At 51.7% G+C, this 18,832-nt stretch overlaps 1 protein-coding gene across 1 annotated transcript; it reads right to left on the bottom strand.

Moving 5' to 3' along the window:
- Positions 1 to 8,890: 8,890 nt before the first annotated feature.
- Positions 8,891 to 18,448, bottom strand: MCM3 (minichromosome maintenance complex component 3). Its single transcript, XM_086624017.1, has 17 exons — positions 18,368 to 18,448; positions 17,947 to 18,059; positions 17,258 to 17,466; positions 16,832 to 16,962; positions 15,916 to 16,154; positions 15,419 to 15,527; positions 14,554 to 14,707; positions 13,876 to 14,007; positions 13,209 to 13,417; positions 12,509 to 12,683; positions 12,201 to 12,327; positions 11,601 to 11,751; positions 11,291 to 11,431; positions 10,964 to 11,070; positions 9,759 to 9,841; positions 9,329 to 9,404; positions 8,891 to 9,089 (listed from the first exon to the last, which is right to left on the bottom strand). Exons 1-17 carry the CDS (start codon positions 18,446 to 18,448, stop codon positions 8,891 to 8,893), a joined length of 2,436 nt encoding a protein of 811 aa, XP_086480143.1.
- Between the last annotated feature and the right edge of the window lie 384 nt (positions 18,449 to 18,832).

Here is an 18,832-nt window from a genome sequence, read left to right on the forward strand (position 1 = left end):
AGGAAGATATTCTGTTCCCTTACCCAGCCTGCTAACCAAGAGGTGATCAGTGCTGAACCGAGGACAAACACCTGTGGGAATCCAGCTCTGTTCATTCTCTCCATATCACAACTATTCTCTTCAGCAGATCTTTTCCAAGCAAATATTCATGCGTCACCTCATCATTTCATTTCTAGACCACTTTTTTAGCATGCTTATGAGAGAGTTACGTGCAATTTAGGCACATAGGCTTAATAACATCAAGGTAAAACACACCTACAGTTCATCTCCTAACCACAAATACCATTTATTACCTGTCATGGAATAGCTTTATTTTGGCTTGGCATGATTTACCTTGTAGTTTTGCTATTGCTTTATTGCATTTAACTTTTGCTTGATTATCTGTCCCTGCAGCTTTCTGGGAACTGTGTTCTTCCCTTGTTTCTCCTTTTCTTTCTCCTACATTTTTTTTCTTTTCTCTTTCTAGTTTTCTGCACCCATCCTCCAAGATTTCCCAGAAGGAATCTGTCGTGAGTTAGGCCGACCCCCCCACACAGCCGGTCACTCACCCTCCCCCACCCCCAGGAATGAGGGAGAGAATTAAAGGAGAAACGGAAAACCTGTGGGTTGAGATAAGAACAATTTAATACAGATGATTTAATACACAGTGTAGATGCTCACCACCCCCTCGTATGCGAAGCCCGTCTCGTCCCGAAGCTGCAATCCCGGACGAACGCGAGGCCCCGAAATAGAGAGGGGCAGAGAGAGAGAGAGATAGTACTCCGAGAGTGGGAGTACTGGGAGAGAGAGAAAAAAAAGGCAATAGAGCAAAAGCGCAGCAAACGCAAAAGAGCAAAAGCGGCGAAAGAGCCAAAGCGCAAAAGACCTTCTGTCCGGCTGACCCTCACTTTTATACTGGGCATGACGCTGCATGATGTGGAATACTAATTGGCCAGTTTGGCCCTCAGTCTTAAGTTCCACCACAAATCACAAGGGGAATCGTGTCCCCCTTGTCCCAACTATGCTCCCCCCTTATCCCACCGTGCTTCTGCACTCCGGCACACTGAAAAGTCCTTGGAGTTTCACGTCCAACCACAAACATCAACTTGCTATCAGCATTCTTCTCAGAGTGAGTCTCTGAGTAAAACCAAAACACGGAGCTCTTCTAACTGCTAAAAAGAAGAGCTAACACTGTCTCAGCTAAAACTAGGACAGAATCCAATACACTGGTTCAGTTCAACTGATCTCAGTCATCTAAAACCAAGACACCTGAAGCTGATCTTGGCAATTTATACTTGTTTTAGACTCAGCAGAGAGCAACAGGCACATTTAGACCACAGTTAATCTTCATTAATCTTAATCTCAATTAATCTTAACTCCTGCCAATGCTCAGACATAGTCCCATCTATATCAGAGGAATCATGACCTAAAGGAGGTTAAAATTTGTTTCACTTAGATTGCATTTAGTATCGTTTCTTCAAGATATAGAAATCCTTTTCCAGGTTTTCTTCACATGGGATCTTCCCTATCAAGCCCTAACATTACTCAAGCCAGTTTTCTTGAGAATTGCAATCTTTATTCTGTGGTCTGATAGAATGGCTTGAGTTGAAACGGACCTTAAAGATCATTTAGTTCCAACCCCCCTACCATGGGCAGGGACACCTTTCACTAGATCAGGTTGCTCAAAGCCTCATCCAACCTGGCTTTCAGCAACCTGGTCTAGTGGAAGGTGCCCCTGCCCATTGCCTCCTTCCTTTTTTTTTTTCTAAATATTATGAACACCATCATTTTCATCAACTCCCAAAATTTTAATCAGTTCTTTTCCATCAGCAAGAACGAAGCCTGGAGATGAACTATGATACCAAATAGTATTATATGAATATTAGCAAATGTTAGTAAATTAAACAGCAGCAGAGACTGTTTTCTAGAACTGAAAATGACCGGAATAGTCTAGCCATGTTGCTGGTACTCAAAGCTCCCAGCCTCCAAAATTAGATGGTTATATCACAACTGCTTCTTGGCCCATGCACACTCCTGGGTCATGGCCAAAAGTTGTTTGGGAGAGGGCTAGTTAGCCCATCAAAGCTGTGCCAAGGACCAATCAAAAAAATATAGCTATCTGAGGTGCAGTGCTCAAGTCTTGCAGCCTTCCAGTACTTAAAGGGGCTACAGGAAAGCTGGAGAGGGACTATTGACAAGGGCGTGTAGTGATAGGACAAGGGGCAATGGATTTAAACTGAAAGAGGGTAGATTTAGGTTGGATATAAGGAAGAAATTTTTCCCTCTGAGGGTGGTGAGGCACTGGAACAGGTTGCCCAGAGAAGTTGTAGATGCCCCATCCCTGGAAGTGTTCAAGGCCAGGTTGGATGAGGCTTTGGGCAACCTGGTGTAGTGGAGGGTTTCCCTGCCCATGGCAGGGAGGTTGGAACTAGATGATCTTTGAGGTCCCTTCCAACACAAACCATTCTATGATTCTATGATTCTATGATTCTAAGTGTGTGCCCTGTCACTGTCTATTTTATTAGAGCAGTTATAGCTTCAGTGTCCATGTGGTTGAGCATCCAAGAACTGGATGTCTCTGGTAATATTGTGGTTTCAGGCTGTCAGTCAAATTCAGCCGAACCCCACAAACCTCTCTGCCTTTCGGATTTCTATGTCCAGATCTTTCATCCATAGGTTTAGTTGACCACTCATTGCCAAAACAATTTTCTTGATGTTGACAGCAATCTGACATTGCTCCTTTGCATCTCACTCCTTTCTACCTCTCTCTCACCAGCCCCACATGGCACCTTTTCCCTGAATTCCTTTGGCAGGGACGAGGAAGCCACACACTTGTTTATTCAAAGCAGAGCCCTATGGGGAGCATCCAAGGGTACGTTTCTTTGGTCTGAACAGAGCCCATGTGTGCCAAAGAGCAGCTCAATGAAGAAGTTGCCTTCCTTGGTGTTCCTGGCCTTGGTGGTGCTTCTGCCTGTACATCCTTGCGAACACCTATCTGCTGCCTTCCATTTCCTAAGCTGCTGAGTCACAAGCTCTGTTTGCACGGACCTCTCCCTGCCCTCTCGTATGGCAGGGATTTGCACTTGCACTCAGGAACAGGGATGCTGGAGGACCTGCTGGCTGCCAGCCAGCTGCTCTGCTCACCATCCACAGTTCCCACACCCACTGTCCCACAAGCTGTGGACCTTCTGCAGACCCACCGGCCAACTCAGCTTCTCTCCAAGGACCAAGGATTTGTTTTTCCCTTGTCAGCAAAGACTCTTCTCTCAAGGGCCTGAGCTAAGGATATACCGAGGTGGCCACCAGCACAAGGAGGAGGTGCATAGCTACATCCTACCGTCCTAGGCTATAGGAGAGTAAAATAAACCAGAGCTTTACCTACCCTGGAGCTCCTCCTGGTGTCTTCTCATGGGAAATACAATATTCGCAGTTCCTCGGCTGTAAGGACAGGGAAAACACAAAGATCTCAGCAGGAGAATAGGAGATGACTCCGAAAAGCCACTCTGGCCAATCGCTCCTGCCTGGAGGCTTTGCAGCGTGGGGCCACCGGGGTGGTGGCCATGCAGGAGCAGAGGGTGCTGGCTAGGCTCCCCCCCCAGCCCCCCAAAGCTCAGGACCAGCGCTGTGTGATAAAACCATCGAGACGGAACCATTCTGACTGATCATCTGCGTGTTTAACTCACCTTCACCAGCCTTTGCAGTTTTACGAGCCAGGCGCTGGCCATTGGTCCGAGGTCACTCTGCAGAGGTGCAACTTGTCCAACCAGACAGCTTTAGGAAGCCGCAAACACGCAAAATCCCCTCCAAACCTGAAAATCTGCTGTCACAGCTGTGATGGATGAAGGAAGCTCAGAAACCAGGCTTTTGTAATTCAACAGGTCTGTTTGCTGAAGAAAAACGAGGGTTTCCTCCCCTCCCGGTGCAATGAGATTTAGATTTCATAGATTTCATAGATTTTCTAGGTTGGAAAAGACCTTAGAGATCATCCAGTCCAACCGTCCCTAATCTCCCATTAAACCATATCCCTAAGTAGTTCATCCACCCTTTTCTTAAACACATTCAGGGATGGGGACTCAACCACCTCCCTGGGCAGCCTATTCCAGTGGCTGACAACCCTTTCGCAGAAGAAATACTTTCTAACATCCAACCTGTACCTCCCCTGACTAAGCTTATACCCATTTCCTCTTGTTCTGTCACCCATCACTAATGTAAAGAGCCCTTCCCCCACCTCCCCACCATCCCTTCTCCAGTATTTGTAGGCCGTAATCAGGTCTCCCCTCAGCCTCCTCTTCTCCAGGCTAAACAGTCCCAACTCCCTCAGCCGCTCCTCATAAGTTTTATTTTCCAGCCCCTTGACCAGTTTGGTCGCCCTTCTTTGGACTCGCTCCAGGAGCTCAATATCTCTCTTAAAGCGAGGGGCCCAAAATTGGACACAATATTCCAGGTGCGGCCTCACCAGTGCCGAGTACAGGGGCAGGATCACTTCCCTATTCCTGCTGGTTACACTATTCTTGATACACGCCAGTATCCCATTGGCCTTTTTGGCCACCTGGGCACACTGCTGGCTCATATCAAGCCGCTAGTCAACCAACACCCCCAGGTCCTTCTCCGCCAGGCAGCTCTCCAGCCACTCTTCCCCGAGCCTATAGCGATGCTTGGGGTTTTTATACCCCAAGTGAAGGACTCTGCACTTGGCCTTATTAAAGCTCATGCCATTGGCCTCAGTCCAACAATACAGTCTGTTCAAATCCCTCTGAAGGGCCTCCCTACCCTCGAGCAGATGGACACGGCCTCCCAGCTTGGTGTCATCCGCAAATTTACTGAGGGTACATTCAATCCCCTCATCCAGGTCATTGATAAAGATGTTAAACAGAACCGGACCCAGCACTGAGCCCTGGGGAACCCCACTGGTGACCGGCCTCCAGCCGGATTTAGCCCCATTTACCACCACTCTTTGGGCCCGGCCATCCAGCCAGTTTTTAACCCAAAGGAGGGTGTGCCTATCCAGGCCAGCAGTTACCAGTTTCTCAACCAGAACATTATGAGAAACTGTATCAAAGGCTTTACTGAGGTCAAGGAAAACTACATCCACAGCCCTTCCCTCGTCAACCAGGTGGGTCACCCTGTTATAGAAGGTGATCAGGTTTGGTTGGCAAGACCTGCCTTTCATAAACCCATGTTGACTGGGCCTGATCACCCAGTTAACCTGTATGTGCTCATTAATAGCACTCAAGATAACCTGTTCCATGACTTTGCCCGTCACCGAGGTCAAACTGACAGGCCTGTAGTTCCCCGGATCCTCCTTCCGCCCTTTTTTGTAAATGAGGGTAACGTCCACCAGCCTACAGTCTAGCGGAACTTCCCCAGTGAGCCAAGACTGCCCAAAGATAATGGACAGGGGTTTGGCAATGACATCCGCCAGCTCTCTCAGGACTCTCGGGTGGATACCATCAGGCCCCATAGACTTGTGGGCATCCAGTTGGCGAAGTAGATCCTTGACCCGTTCCTCTTGGATCACAGGAGCTTCGATTTGCTCTCCCTCCCTGCTCTCAGACATCAAAGGCCAGCTCACCTGGGAACTACTGACCTTATTATTAAAGACTGAGGCAAAGAAGGCATTAAGGACCTCAGCCTTATCCTCATCCCTAGTGACTAACGTACCCCCTGTGTCCAGTAGGGGCTGGAGGTGATCTTTAGCCCTCCTTTTGTTATTAATGTATTTATAGAAGGACTTTTTGTTGTCCTTTATGGAGCAGGCTAGTCTAAGTTCCAGTTGGGCTTTTGCCCCCCTGATTATCTCCCTACATGCCCTAACTTCCTCCCTGTAGTCCTCCCTGGATGCCTGCCCATTCTTCCAAGACTTACAGACTTCCTTTTTTCTTTTGAGATGTTCCCAAATCTCCTTGGTCATCCAAGCCGGTTTTCTACCCCGGCGACTCGATTTCCAGCACACAGGGACAGCTCGCTCCTGTGCCTCCAGAATTTCCTTTTTGAGGAGTAACCAGCCCTCCTCCACCCCCTTACCCTTGAGAGCTGTCTCCCACTGTACTTTATCAACCAGACTTCTAAACAGTCCAAAGTCTGCTCTCCCAAAGTCCAGCTTGGCTGTTTTAGTGTTCTCCCTCCTAACTTCCCCTAGAATTGAGAATTCTATTATCTCGTGGTCACTAAGCCCCAGGCGTCCTCCAACCATCACATCTCCCACGAGACCTTCTCTGTTCACAAACAGCAGGTCTAGGGGAGCACCTTCTCTAGTCGGTTCACTGACCGGTTGCAATAGGAAGTTGTCCTCCACACACTCCAGGAATCGCCTAGACTGTTTCCTGACTGCCGTGTTATACTTCCAGCAGACATCCGGTAGGTTAAAGTCACCCATAAGGACAAGGGCTAGTGAGCGCGAGACTTCCCCCAGCTGTTTAAAAAATAGTTCGTCAGCCTCACCATCCTGACAGGGTGGCCTGTAGCAGATTCCCACTACAATATCCGCCTTCATAGGCTCCCCTTTGATTTTAACCCACAGACACTCCACCAAGTCATCCCCAACATTAAACTCTAAGCAGTTTAGACCTTCCCTTACATAAAGGGCAACCCAAGATGCTACCAAGTTCTCTTAGCCACTGGGATGTGTAGTGCCAGGTGGGCAGAGGCCATATCACTGCGGTGGGACAGGCAGGGATTGCTCACATTTATAACCCACCCACCTCAAGCAGAAGTACAGGCTGAGCGGAGAATGGATTGAGAGCAGCCTGGAGAAGGATTTGGGGTGCTGGTTGATGAGAAGCTCAACATGAGCCAGCAATGTGCACTTGCAGCCCAGAAAGCCAACTGTGTCCTGGGCTGCATCAAAAGCAGCGTGGCCAGCAGGTCAAGGGAGGGGATTCTGCCCCTCTGCTCTGCTCTTGGGAGACCCTCCCTGCAGTGCTGCGTTCAGCTCTCGTGGGACCCCAACACAAGAAGGACATGCAGCTGTTGGAGCGAGTCCAGAGGAGGCCACGAAGATGATCCGAGGGCTGGAGCACCTCTGCTACACAGACAGGCTGAGAGAGTTGGGGTTGTTCAGCCTGGAGAAGAGAAGGTCCAGAGAGACCTTTTAGAAGCCTTCCAGTACCTAAAGGGGCTACAACAAAGCTGGAGAGGGGCTTTTTACAAGGGTATATAGTGATAAGACAAGGGGCAATGGCTTTAAGTTGAAAGGGGAGATTTTTATGAGATCTAAGGAAGGAATTCTTCCCTCTGAGGGTGGTGAGGCACTGGAACACATTGACCAAAGAAATTGTGGCTGCTCCATCCCTGGAAGTGTTCAAGGCCAGGTTGGATGAGGCTTTGAGCAACTTGGTGTAGTGGAAGATGTCCCAGCCCACGGCAGAGGGGTTGGAACTAGATGTCTCTAAGGTCCCTTCCAACCCAAACCATTCTATGATTTCTGCAACTGCTTGGTCCACTGAGGCAAAGGCATCGTGGTGGAAGGATGTGTCCAACAGTGTCCCTGAGCCCAAAGGGGCTGACAGCTGCCTTAAGGCTTTCCATAGCAGCACAGGTCCCCAGAAGACTGCATAGTTGCATGCCCAGAGGTGGGAACAGTTTAAATCCAAATAAGCAGCAAGTCATTGGGAAAACAATACCTAGACATCTTTATTATTCAAATCAGTATTTATGACATCCAGAAACAAGGGCACATGGACCATGCTGGTGCCCGCAAACAGCCCATGATCATCAGGTCTTCTCCAAAGCTTAACCTCAAACTTGCCAAAAGAGGGGGGGGGGAGAATAAAAAATTTAAAATCCCAGACCTTCAGCAGTTCCAGCATCATGAACAGCTGAGACTGGTCTGACTGCACATTCATCTTTCCTTGAAGACCATCTCAAACCACAGGAGCTTGCTGGTTTTCTCCAAGAAGCAGTCACCTATATGTTCCCAGAAATCAAGATGGTTCAACAAATCCCCCAAGAGCAAAGGAAGGCTTTATGATCCCAGTAGCTTGTGGTTACCTTCCATAGGATGCAGGACATACAGGGGGATGCCAGATCCCAGGTCTCCATAGCCTTGACTTTCCTTTGCTATAGGTTTCCTTCCATTTGTGGTGGCCCCGCTATATTCATGAGCGTAGCCTCAGACAGGAGAAGGCAGGAGCAGCTGGAGACCAAAGTGCCACATGCCAGGGACACGTCCCCTGGGCATTGCTGAGCATCCCAGTCCTTCCCAGGTGCCTGGGGCCAAAACTCCCAAGCAGGGCTTCAAAATCCAGAAATCAAGCTGACCCATGGGTGACAGAGCAGGTCAGACTCTATGTGCCCCTGCATCACCAGAAATCATCCTACACAAGCTGGGTAGGGAAGCAGGGGGGGAAGATGCTGTTCATAGCCAGTAAGATGGGCATTAGATGTCTTTAGTTGTGAGACAAGCAGGTCTAGGCTGTGTAAGAGGGCAAAGCCAAAAAAAAAAAAAAAAAGGAGAAAAAAAGAAGGGTAAAAAGGAGAAGAAAAAGAAGGAAAAGTAAAAGCTTCACAACTAATGGTGAAGCTGTCATATTGCTTCTTACCATCACTGCTATTGAATGTTGGATTCCTAAATCCAGATTTTTTATTCAAAGGCTGGAACTATTACCACCAGAACTAAAACTAATACATTAAGAACACTGACAATTTGCACCTAAGTTTCTCCTTGCGGCTCCTTGCAGAAACCAACCTCTTCCTGAACACTCCAGTTTGAACACAACAGTTACAGGAGCTTCCAGAGCTCCCGGCTCTTTTTGGTGCCAGCAATGCACAGTGAGGAAAGACCATAAAGTGCCCAGACTTGAGCTCTCCAAAGTTCGCTCAGCCAGATGAAGCATCAGGAGAGAGTTGAAGGCAAACACAAAGAGTCTCCAGACCAAGAGTCCAAGAGAACTCGGGCTCTTCCACCCAGAGGCTAGATTAAGAAGATGATGTCATCGGACACCATGATCTGGTTGTCATCTTGCATGTGGGCCAGCGCCAGCTTCACTTCAGCCAGTGAGAAGGGCTCAGGGTTGTCACGGTTGATGGACTCCATCATGTTCTTCAGACCCACAGACTGGGCGTGAGAAGTTTTGAAGACCTCCAGGAGACCAGCCTTGAATGCTTTCAACCTGGTCATGCAAGGCGAAAAGTAATTCCCCTCAGAGACCACACGCAAGTCCTTCCCCTTCCTTCCCAGCCCTCAGCCCTTCCCCATTCCAGATGCAGCATCCAACAGGAAAGCCAAAACCAGAGCTAGGAGCACCCAGCCACAGGTGCACGACCAGCATTGGACAACAGCTCAGACCTACCGGGGTGGAGTGGGACACACAGGGACAGACACCCCCTCCTCCTCGGAGCCCCCACTCACCTCGGCTCAGCCAACTCCAGCTTCTTTGCTTCGCCAGTGGCCGAGGCTTCGGGCGTCTTGGGGGTGTGTGCCTGGACTGGAGCAGAAAGATGAGTTACCTTCAACCTGCCTGGTGTCCACACACCCAAAGAGCAAAAGCATTTAGCCTTAGGATGGGGTGGACGATGCCAAACTCCCTTCCAACATTGTTACACTTCTGCAGCAGCTTGGAAGATGACAAAAAAAAAAACAACAAAAAAAATCATCAGCAAGACTAACTCTTCTGTCCCACATGGCCACAAAGGGTTTCCAAAACAAATTCATCTTGATTTGTGGGGCTGGATGGTACCACAGCAGGGACCCCAAGGCATCGCTGCTCCCCAGGTGCACAGACCCACCAGGGCAGAAGGCAGCAGCATCCTCAGAAGCCAGTAAAATTCCAAGGACTCACCCTCTGGCATCTCCTCCTCAGCATCACTGAAGTCGTAGGGGTCGTAGGTGTCCCCCTCGCCTCCTGTGCGTGCCTTCTTTCTCCTGGATAGGGGAAGAAGAGGTCATCTCTTCTCCAGCTGAACTGCAGACCTCAGGACTGCCCCCTCACCAAAACCTGAACTCCTGGAGACATCTGGCCAAGATCACGCAGGTTACCTGCGGCTCACAGCTAAGCCACCCTCCAGCCACAAACGCTTGCCCATGGCATGGAACCCAAGCCAGCACCAGCCCCGAGGGTTGTGGACTGTCATAGGATCACAGGAGGGTTTGGGTTGGACCATCTAGCCCAAACCTCCCTGCCACAGGCAGGAACACCTTCCACTACACCAGGTAGCTCAAAGCCCCATCCAACCTGGCCTTGAACACTTCCAGGGATGGGGCAGCCACAACTTCTCTGGGCAACCTGTGCCAGTGCCTCACCACCCTCAGAGGGAAGAATTTCTTCTTCATGTACAATCTAAGTCTACCCTCCAGGTGGGGTCTCACCAGAGCAGAGTAGAGGGACAGAATCCCCTCCCTCAAACTGCTGGCTACGCTGCTTTGGATGCAGAGCAGGATATGGTTGTCTTTCTGGGCTGCCAGCACACATTGCCACTCACCTTCAGTTTTTCATCCACCGGGATCTCCAAACCCTCCGCCGGCTTGCTCTCAATCCACTCATTCCTTAGCCCGTGCTGATACTGAGGACTGCCCCGACCCAGGTGCAGGACCTTGCACTTGGCCTTTTTGAACTGCACAGGGTTGGCACGGGCCCACCTCTCAAACCTGTCAAGGTCCCTCTGGATGGTATCCCTTCCCTAAAGCATATCAACCACACCACCCAGCTCAGTGTCATTGGCAAACTTGCTGAGGGTGCACTTGATCCCACTGTCTATGTCATCGATGAAGACATTAAATACTGTTGGGTCCAGTACAGATCCCTGAGGGACATCACTCATTACGGATCTTCCTTTGGACATTGAGCCGTTGACTGCAACTCTTTGGATGTGGCCATCCAGCCAATTCCTTATCCATCAAATAAGAGCGTCTTCATATCACAAACTGGGGGGATGATCCACTAGGTTGAGCAAAACATGGAGCATTTTCCCAAGGCTATCACTGCCTGCGGCAACCTCAGAAGAGGCTGGTGCCAACATACCCCTCCTCCCTTGCTCTGGCTCCTACCTCCTCATCCTGCGCTCCTCCTTGGGCTGAGACTCCTCATCCTCCTCCTTCTCGGTCTCTGAGTCATCCTCCGCTTGCTTTCTGCGCTTCTTCTCCTTCTCCAGCACCTGTGTGGTAAAGGAAAGATAGACTCAGCCCCCTTTTCCAGTCAAGCTGCTTTTCAGAGACAAACCCTGAGGGACCCCAGATCCCACTGCTGCCCCATCCCCACGCCGTCATGAAGAAAGGACCCCACCAGCAGCCTCGGGTTCTCAGCCTGCACCAACCCCATCCCTTTCGATGACAATTTTTAGGAACCCCCAAGCACCGAGGGACACTTCCCCTCACCTTTTTGAAGTAGGCAAACTGCACCAGCTCCAAAGCCGCCTCAGCATCCTGCAGATCAACAGTCTTGTTCATCCTGGCCTTGGCGTGGGCTGTGGAGAGGCGGATCAGGGTCTCCAGGGTACGGGCCGTGACAGGAGATGTCTAGGGTAGGACAGAGAGAGGTGTCTCTGTGAGGCTGACCTCCATCACATCATCCCACCTCCCCAAGAGGTCTCACGTATGGGGTAGAAAACACTTGTAATGGCAGAGGGGAGCCTGTGCCTCAGTTTCCCTCCTCCTGGCCTGAGAGGGAACTGCTCCCAGGGCTCACCCTGGCAATGTCCGAGTTCATCTGGCTCTGGCTGCGCAGGCGGGAGTACTCCTCCGCAATGTAGCTCGCTGACTCCTGGGTCAAGACAGGCTTAATCATCTTGGCGACGTGGATGTACTTCCTCATGAACTCCATGCTGACGATCTTCTCCCTGCAGGGAACGCATGCCCATCATGTTCTCCAAGGTGGGGAAGGGCAAAGGGTGTTTGCAGGAGTCGGTTTCCCACTTTTTATCCTTCTTGGGCATCCAGGCATGTGGGGAATTCAGTTCCAGGAGATGTTCCTCACATGCCTGGCATGAGAGATGAAGCTCCCTTGGTATCCTGCCCACGTACCTCCCCATGGACCACCTGGAGCATCACTGGCACCAGCAATCAGCCACTGCCTGGATACTCAAGACAAATCCATCAACTCCCAACAAGGCCAGGCTGCATGAGGCTTTGAGCAACCTAGTCTAGTGGAAGGTGTCCCTCGCCATGGCAGAGGGTTGGAACTAGATGATCTTTAAAGTCCCTTCCAACGCAAACCATTCTATGATTCTATAACTCTTAGTGCTGGAAACCCCCCAGAGCTCCAGGGGACATGGGGTGAAGGACTCACTTGCGGCGGTTAGGCCCATGCAGGAGGTCATCGTGTTTCTCATACACTTGGAGCTCCTGTTCCTCCTCCTGCACAAAGTCGGGGTCCTCTGTAGCCAGGATCTCCACAGCACTGCCCAGGGGCATGGCTAGAGAGGGGAGGGTCACAGAGAAGGGGCTTTTAGCCTCTGGAGCAACTTCCAAAAGCCACCAAAAGCAGTCCTCAACAAAGCCAGGGATGCTGAACCCAAATAGCTGCCACCAAAGGGTGACAATCCACTGAAGAAGGACAGGACTGAGCAGCAATAAGTTGCAGTTCAAGCAACTCACCATCCCCATCCTGCTCGTTGGGGTTGCGGTAGCGGTGCATCCGCAGGACGTGGTCTGAAATCTCCCTGTCCTGCTCAGGGTCCATCTGGTCCAGCACGATGAAGAGCAGGTCAAAGCGGGAGAGCAAGGAGTCCTGCAGGCCGATGTTCTCCATGGGCGTCTTGTACTGGTCGTACTGCAAGAGGACGACATCAGTGGTTACAGGAGAGCCTCGTGGACCAGTCTTGGTTGCCAGGGAAGCTGGGAGGACCTCCTCAGGCCAGGCCTTAAAAGGATGGATGTCCAAGCAGCTGGACATCACACTAAACCCAGCCTGCTGCAGCAGTAAAGCCTCTTTACCCCATTCTGGAAGGTGGGCATGGTTCTCATTTGCAAGGAAAATGCATATATTTTGTGATCCCAGATCAGACACCAAGGCTGAGGCTCATCACCAGGATGAGGGTCCACTGGGCTGCTCCAAGACACACAGGCAGAACCAAGCCAGGGTGAGAAACCCCACGAGCCACTCTCTCCTCCAGGAGGACCACGAGCAGCCACAGAGACCAAATCAATGAGGCCTTCACTGCCCCATGGATCCCAGTCCTAGCAAGAACCAAGTCACTGATTTTGGGGGATCTTTTGGGTTTTCCCAGCTGCCTTCTCCACCAACAGCTCCCAGCATCCTTCCCCACAGAAGGGACTGGCGAACACCAGCACTCACCCGGCCGTAGACGGGGTTGGCCGCCGCCAGGACACTGCAGCGGGAGTTGAGGCGAGCGTGGATGCCGGCCTTGGCGATGGTGACACGGCCCTGCTCCATCACCTCGTGGATGGCTGTGCGGTCGATGTCAGACATCTTGTCAAACTCGTCGATGCACACCACACCCCGGTCAGCCAACACCATGGCCCCTGCTTCCAGGCGCCGTTCGCCTGGGATGGGGTGGGAGAAAAAGAGGGTCAACCACCGTTCAGCAGCCCCACACATCTGCCCTGCCACCTCCCTCCACGACAGCACCAACCCTATGTCCAGGCTAAGCCTCAAAGAGCAGCAGCGCCTTTCAGGGCTGCTCATCTCCTACCCAACTTGACAACAGAAAGACACTTAGGATGAGGAGCAAGCCCATGAGGAAAACGACAAGATCCAGGCTGCTGCTAGCTTCCATATAGGGAGCATCTAGTAGAAGAGGAGAAGATCATCACCTAACAGAGGTGAAGAAAATGCCCCTGAACAGAACTATCATTGATAAAAACATTCTGTTTGGAGCAAGTCCTGCAGACATCACTGCAGAAAGGACAAACAGCAGCCCTGGACCGCGCAAAGTCACCCCGCCAAGGTGTTAATGAGCATTCCTCTACCAGCTCCTACCAGGAACCAGCCCGCTCCTCACCGGTTTCTTGGTCGGTGGTGACAGCAGCGGTCAGGCCAACACCAGAGGAGCCTCTGCCGGTGGTGGGGATGGCGCGGGGCGCGGTGCTGAGCACGTACCGCAGCAGCTGAGACTTGGCGACGGAAGGGTCTCCTGAAATGGAGAAGACTGCATTTAAAAAATTACACATCGCCTGGATAATGTGTCTAGTTGGGGGCTCCTCAGCGGGGAAAAAAGAAGGGGACAGAGGAGTGGGTTTGTTCAGCCTTCAGAAAGGAAGGTGATCAGATGATCTCCTTGTCTTCCCTCAGTGACTCAACAGGAAGAAACAGAGAAATGGAGTCGAGGTTTTGAGAGGTGCATGGTGACGGGACCAGAGGCAACAGGGGCGACTTGGAACACAGGAAATCCCAACTGGATGGTGGAAGTAAAAGAAACCTCCTTGAGGGTGGTCAAACACTGAGATAGTGGTCCATAGAGGTCATGGGATCCCATCCCTGGAGATGTTCAAAACTAACTGGACAAGTCCCGAAGCAACCTGATCTACGAGTGACGTTGGCTCTGTCCTGCACACACACTTGGACCACAGATCTCATCTCACCTCAATTACCCTACAAAACTAAGTCCAGAAAAACACTCCCTCATCTCAAACCCCACCCCAACACCAGCTGAGGGTTCCTCTGCCTAGTTTCTCCAGACCTATAAGCAAGATGTTGATGTCTCCTCGGATGCGGCTTCCGTTCTCCAGGACCTTCTCCACCCCTCCGAGCAGCATGCAGAGAAGGGCTTTCTTGATGTACTCGTGCCCATGGATGCTGGGAGCCAGGGATCTCGCCAGCTGATCAAAGATATCCTAAGGCAGAATGAACAAAGCACAGTCTGTCAGAAGGACTGTAGCAAATAAGAACACGAAGCAATACTCCGCAAGTCCATTTCAGCACCAAAAAGGGAGCTTATTCCTATCACAAAACCACATGGATGAAAATTTAGAAAGGAGAAGACCATCTGCCAGAGTTTCCTTTCAAAGGGATTCTCTAGATCATCCTGATTGTCACGGTCACCCAAGCAAGCACTGGAAGCAGCAACGCCTGTGAGAGCAAGGTCTTCTCTCCACGCCACAAAGTAAAGGTCTGAGCATAAGATCAGCCTAGGGTAAACCTCCATATCTCATTCTGGTTTTGGGTTTGAAGAAGAAAGAGGGAGGTGTTTCTCCTGCAGAAGAACTTCTCTGGCAATCAAACTGGCAGAGTCAGGACACACAACACAGCCAGATCTCCACCTTGACAGCTATGCAAAGCAGAGCTGTCAGCAGGCAGGAAGGATACTCTGCTCGTAGTACAGGAGCAGCAACAACAACAGAAAAAAAAAACAGGACCTGATCAAAGACTAAGCAGAAAATGCGAAGGAAGAGAGTGGAAAATCTAGCAACATTGTCAAGAACGTTGAAGAATTACTTGCAACCCAACAAGACACCTCCTTAGCCACATGCCAAGCCTTAAAGCTGCTCTAGTTGAAGCCTCATGCTCAGATACAAGCCTGCCTTCTAGAAGTAAGACTTAAATACCTTGGAGCGACTCTTGCTGAATCTCTTGATCTTGGCCACATCAGCAGCAGAGTAGAGAGGCCGGACATCTTTGCTCATCTGCTTCACATGGCAGGCAATGAGGATGGTCCTGCAGAAGGGACACAGCCATGATCAGGTCTGCAAACACCATAGAGCCTATGGGTCACATCAACAACACAGCAGAAACCTCCACAGGGTCATTTTCTCTAGGAAATCCTGAGGGGGCTGGAAAGCTTCAAGAGCTGTAGCTTCCATCTGACTGCACTGGGCCATCAATGGAGCATCTTTAAGGGCATCCGACCCCCTTTGTGCACAGCTGGAGCTTATAGCTACATACCAATGCTAAGGACCAAGGTGCAAACCACTTCCAAGTGATTTAAGCCCATGTTTGACTCAGTTCTGTGATGGTTACCTGCCTACCCTAGATATCCTCTTCCAGAGATGTGACCTGACAAAAAAGGGTGGGAGGGATGAAGTCAAGCCAAAAAAAGGCTCACCTGAAAGTCCCTGAAGTGTAACCCCCTTTCTTTCCTGGCAGGCAGCGGTACGTCCCCACCACCTGGATACGGTCCCCAGGCTTCACCTTGTCCACCAGGTCATCATCCAGAATGACATCCACCGAGCGTGGCAGCTGACCTGCTGGTGCCTTCTCAGGCATCTCCTGAATGGTGATGGTCTGATGGTCCTTGTAGACAGAGAGGCCAAACTCTGTCTCCAGGGGGTTATTCTCTTCATCCTAGAGGAGGAATCCCAATAAAGAAAGATTTGCACCATTTTTCAGGAGTACAGGGAGAAGAGGTGGGTCAGCTGAGCAGTGGGAAGACAGGCTGCATCACCCAACATACACAAGACTGCTGGAAAGGGTTGGACTGCTGGACGCTGGGATTCACCAGCTCCACTAAAGCTGCCAACGCCCATCACCACTGGTACATTAGGTCTCTCCAAGCCCTGTCCCTACTGCAGGCAGTAGTGAAACATCACCCATGCAGCACGCTGCGTGCAGTGGGGATAAAGCTCAGGTCAACCTTCCTGTGTTCTGAAATATGGGGCAAACCCTCCACCCAAGGGCACATACACCCTCCAGGACAGCGCAGGCATGGCCACGCTGACTTGGGTCCCAGGAGCAACAAGACTGGCTGACAATCCCCTAAGACATCATGCTCCAGCAGAACAAAGATCATAACTAACATCTGACTAGCAGGTCTGGTGGCCTTGTGTCCAACAGAGACTTTCTTCACATGTTCCTAGTAGCTCTCTGAGATCGTCAAACATGTGATGTGTCCTCTCTCTACTCCATGGGCTACGTTGGCAGAGGGAGAAGGGAAGCACACTGGCTTGAGCCCTGGGCTCGGAGCTGGCACATTCTCCTCAGAGGAACCTGCTGATGCTTCCCACAAGGCTGCTTCACCTCACCTTCGTAGGGTAGATGGAGCTGGATGGGAAAGCATCCAGGGAGGTCATGTCCGTGTATCGGCGCTCAATAGTCTTCTTGGTAGCTGGACAATAATGGACGCTCCGGACAATCTTTGGACGAACCAGAGAGCCTGAGGATGGAAGAAACAGTTAGAGGCAGGATGTCCCACTCTTCTGTCAGCAGACAGTCCTCAACAGGGTGTCCAACGCTAAACTGCACTTGGGACACAACCCACTGTCAACCATGGCCAGGACTTGCTGACCTCAAAGACCATCCCAACACTCAAGACCTTCTGCCAAGCCTCCTGTTCCCTTCACCCAGGTTGCCAGGATGTACCATGACTCCTGGTGGACTCCAGCCCCTCCACAGCAAACACCTGGACCCACCATCACCTCTGAAGCCCCTGGGTCTTCCCCCAGACTCACATTTTGTCACGATGCCCTCTACACAGACAATGCAGCTGAGGAAACAGGCCGTCAGCGTCCGCGGCGACACATGCTTGGAGCCGAAGCTGCCCTCCAGCCCGATGTAGAAGTCCTCGCACTGCTTGGCGTAGGTGGCATCGACAGAGGCAACAAAATCCTTCAGGGCGCGCTGGAAGGCGATCAGCTCCTCAAAGGCATTGCTCAAGAGCCTGCAACAGAGAGAGGTGATGATTGGGACCCTGATCAGCCTCTTCGGCCTTCCTCCTCAACATTTTTTCCATACCTCCATGTGCTCCACAAGTTTACTAGGAGCAAGAGGTACCAAAAAAACCCAAAGCCCATCATAGCTCCATGTCAGGTCCATGGCCACCAACAGCCAGGAGCTGAACAAACCCAACCACATCTGAAAAACTTCATGTCTCTCAGCAGATCAGCAAACCTGGTCCAAAACATCCCCAAAACCGCTAAAAAACGAGATGATTTATATCATGCAATGAACCCCAGCTTGCTGCAACAGGTTTTTCCCAAACCAAGGGCTTGCAAGCTTGGAAGGGATGGGTGTCACAGGGGCAGAGAGCAGGTCCACCTGCTGCACAGGACAAAGTTTGGCCCTTCTTTGCCACAAAGGAGCTACAAAACCAGGGCTGGACCTCTGAAATCCTGCCTAGAGCATGAGCCCCCTGACCCACCGGCTGGCCCTCTTCTCGTTCTTCCGCCGCAGGTCATTGATGCTGACGAGGAGCCGATACTGGTTATCGCTGATCATGTCCCGGACTTTGCTGTGGTAAACCCCTTGATCTTCCTGCAAGAAAGGTGGGGGGGTGTAAAAACAAAAAACCAAAAAGACAACTCGCTTTGCATGATCGCCTGAGATACCCCCCTAGAAGCTGATTCCTGCAGAGCTCGATCCCCTTTAGGCCCATGGACTAAAGTGGGGAGGGGACGGACGGGGGAAGCGAAGGGACCAGGCGGGGAAGGGACAGACAGGGGAAGCAGAGGGACCGGGTGCTCCCCAACCCCCGGGGGCACGGCGGGGTGAGGAAAGGCGGGCTGGGGATGAGGGGAATGCAGCACCTGCGTCTCCCAGCGCGGCCACGCTCCCCGCCTCACCTCATCGTCCAGGAAATCGAGGTAGTCGCGCTGCGCTTCCCGCAGCTCCGCGTCCTCCAGCCCGCCCGCCGGCGCCGCCATGTTGCCGGCCGCTCTGGGAGACCGAGGAGGCCGCGGAGATGCTGCCGCTGCTTCAAAGGGCAAGGCGGTAAGAGCCGCAGGAAGCCGGCCCGGCCCCGCAGCGGCCCCGGCAGCGCTCGCGATCCGACCCGCTGCGATCCGTCCCCCCTCCGGTAGCCGCCGCACTCCCGCTTGGCGCCAAAGCCGAGAGCCTTTCCCGCCACCGAGCAGAAGCTCCGCCTCCCTCCCGCCCCGCGACGCCCACACCGCCCACGCCAGCCAATCGGACAGCGATAGAGACCGCGGGAGTGACTCGAAAAAGTTCCAGCCAATCAGTACGCGGAGGGGCGGGGAGCAGCCGGGGAGGTGGTGTGGAGCCGCGATCTTCTGCGCATGCGTGAGCTG

This window comes from Tauraco erythrolophus, chromosome 2, assembly GCF_009769465.1.
Source record: "Tauraco erythrolophus isolate bTauEry1 chromosome 2, bTauEry1.pri, whole genome shotgun sequence".
NCBI classification, from domain to species: domain Eukaryota; kingdom Metazoa; phylum Chordata; class Aves; order Musophagiformes; family Musophagidae; genus Tauraco; species Tauraco erythrolophus.

Bases quoted from the DNA above. Each gene is read 5' to 3' on its own strand.
- MCM3 (XM_086624017.1), bottom strand. From the start codon at position 18,448: ATGGCGGCGCCGGCGGGCGGGCTGGAGGACGCGGAGCTGCGGGAAGCG. The intron at 13,418-13,875 runs GTGAGGAGCGGG...ACCCCATCCCAG, and splicing joins CACCACCGACCAAGAAACCG to GCGAACGGCGCCTGGAAGCA. The intron at 9,842-10,963 runs GTAGGAGCCAGA...TCCCCTATCCAG, and splicing joins GAGGAGCGCAGGATGAGGAG to GAGAAAGAAGGCACGCACAG.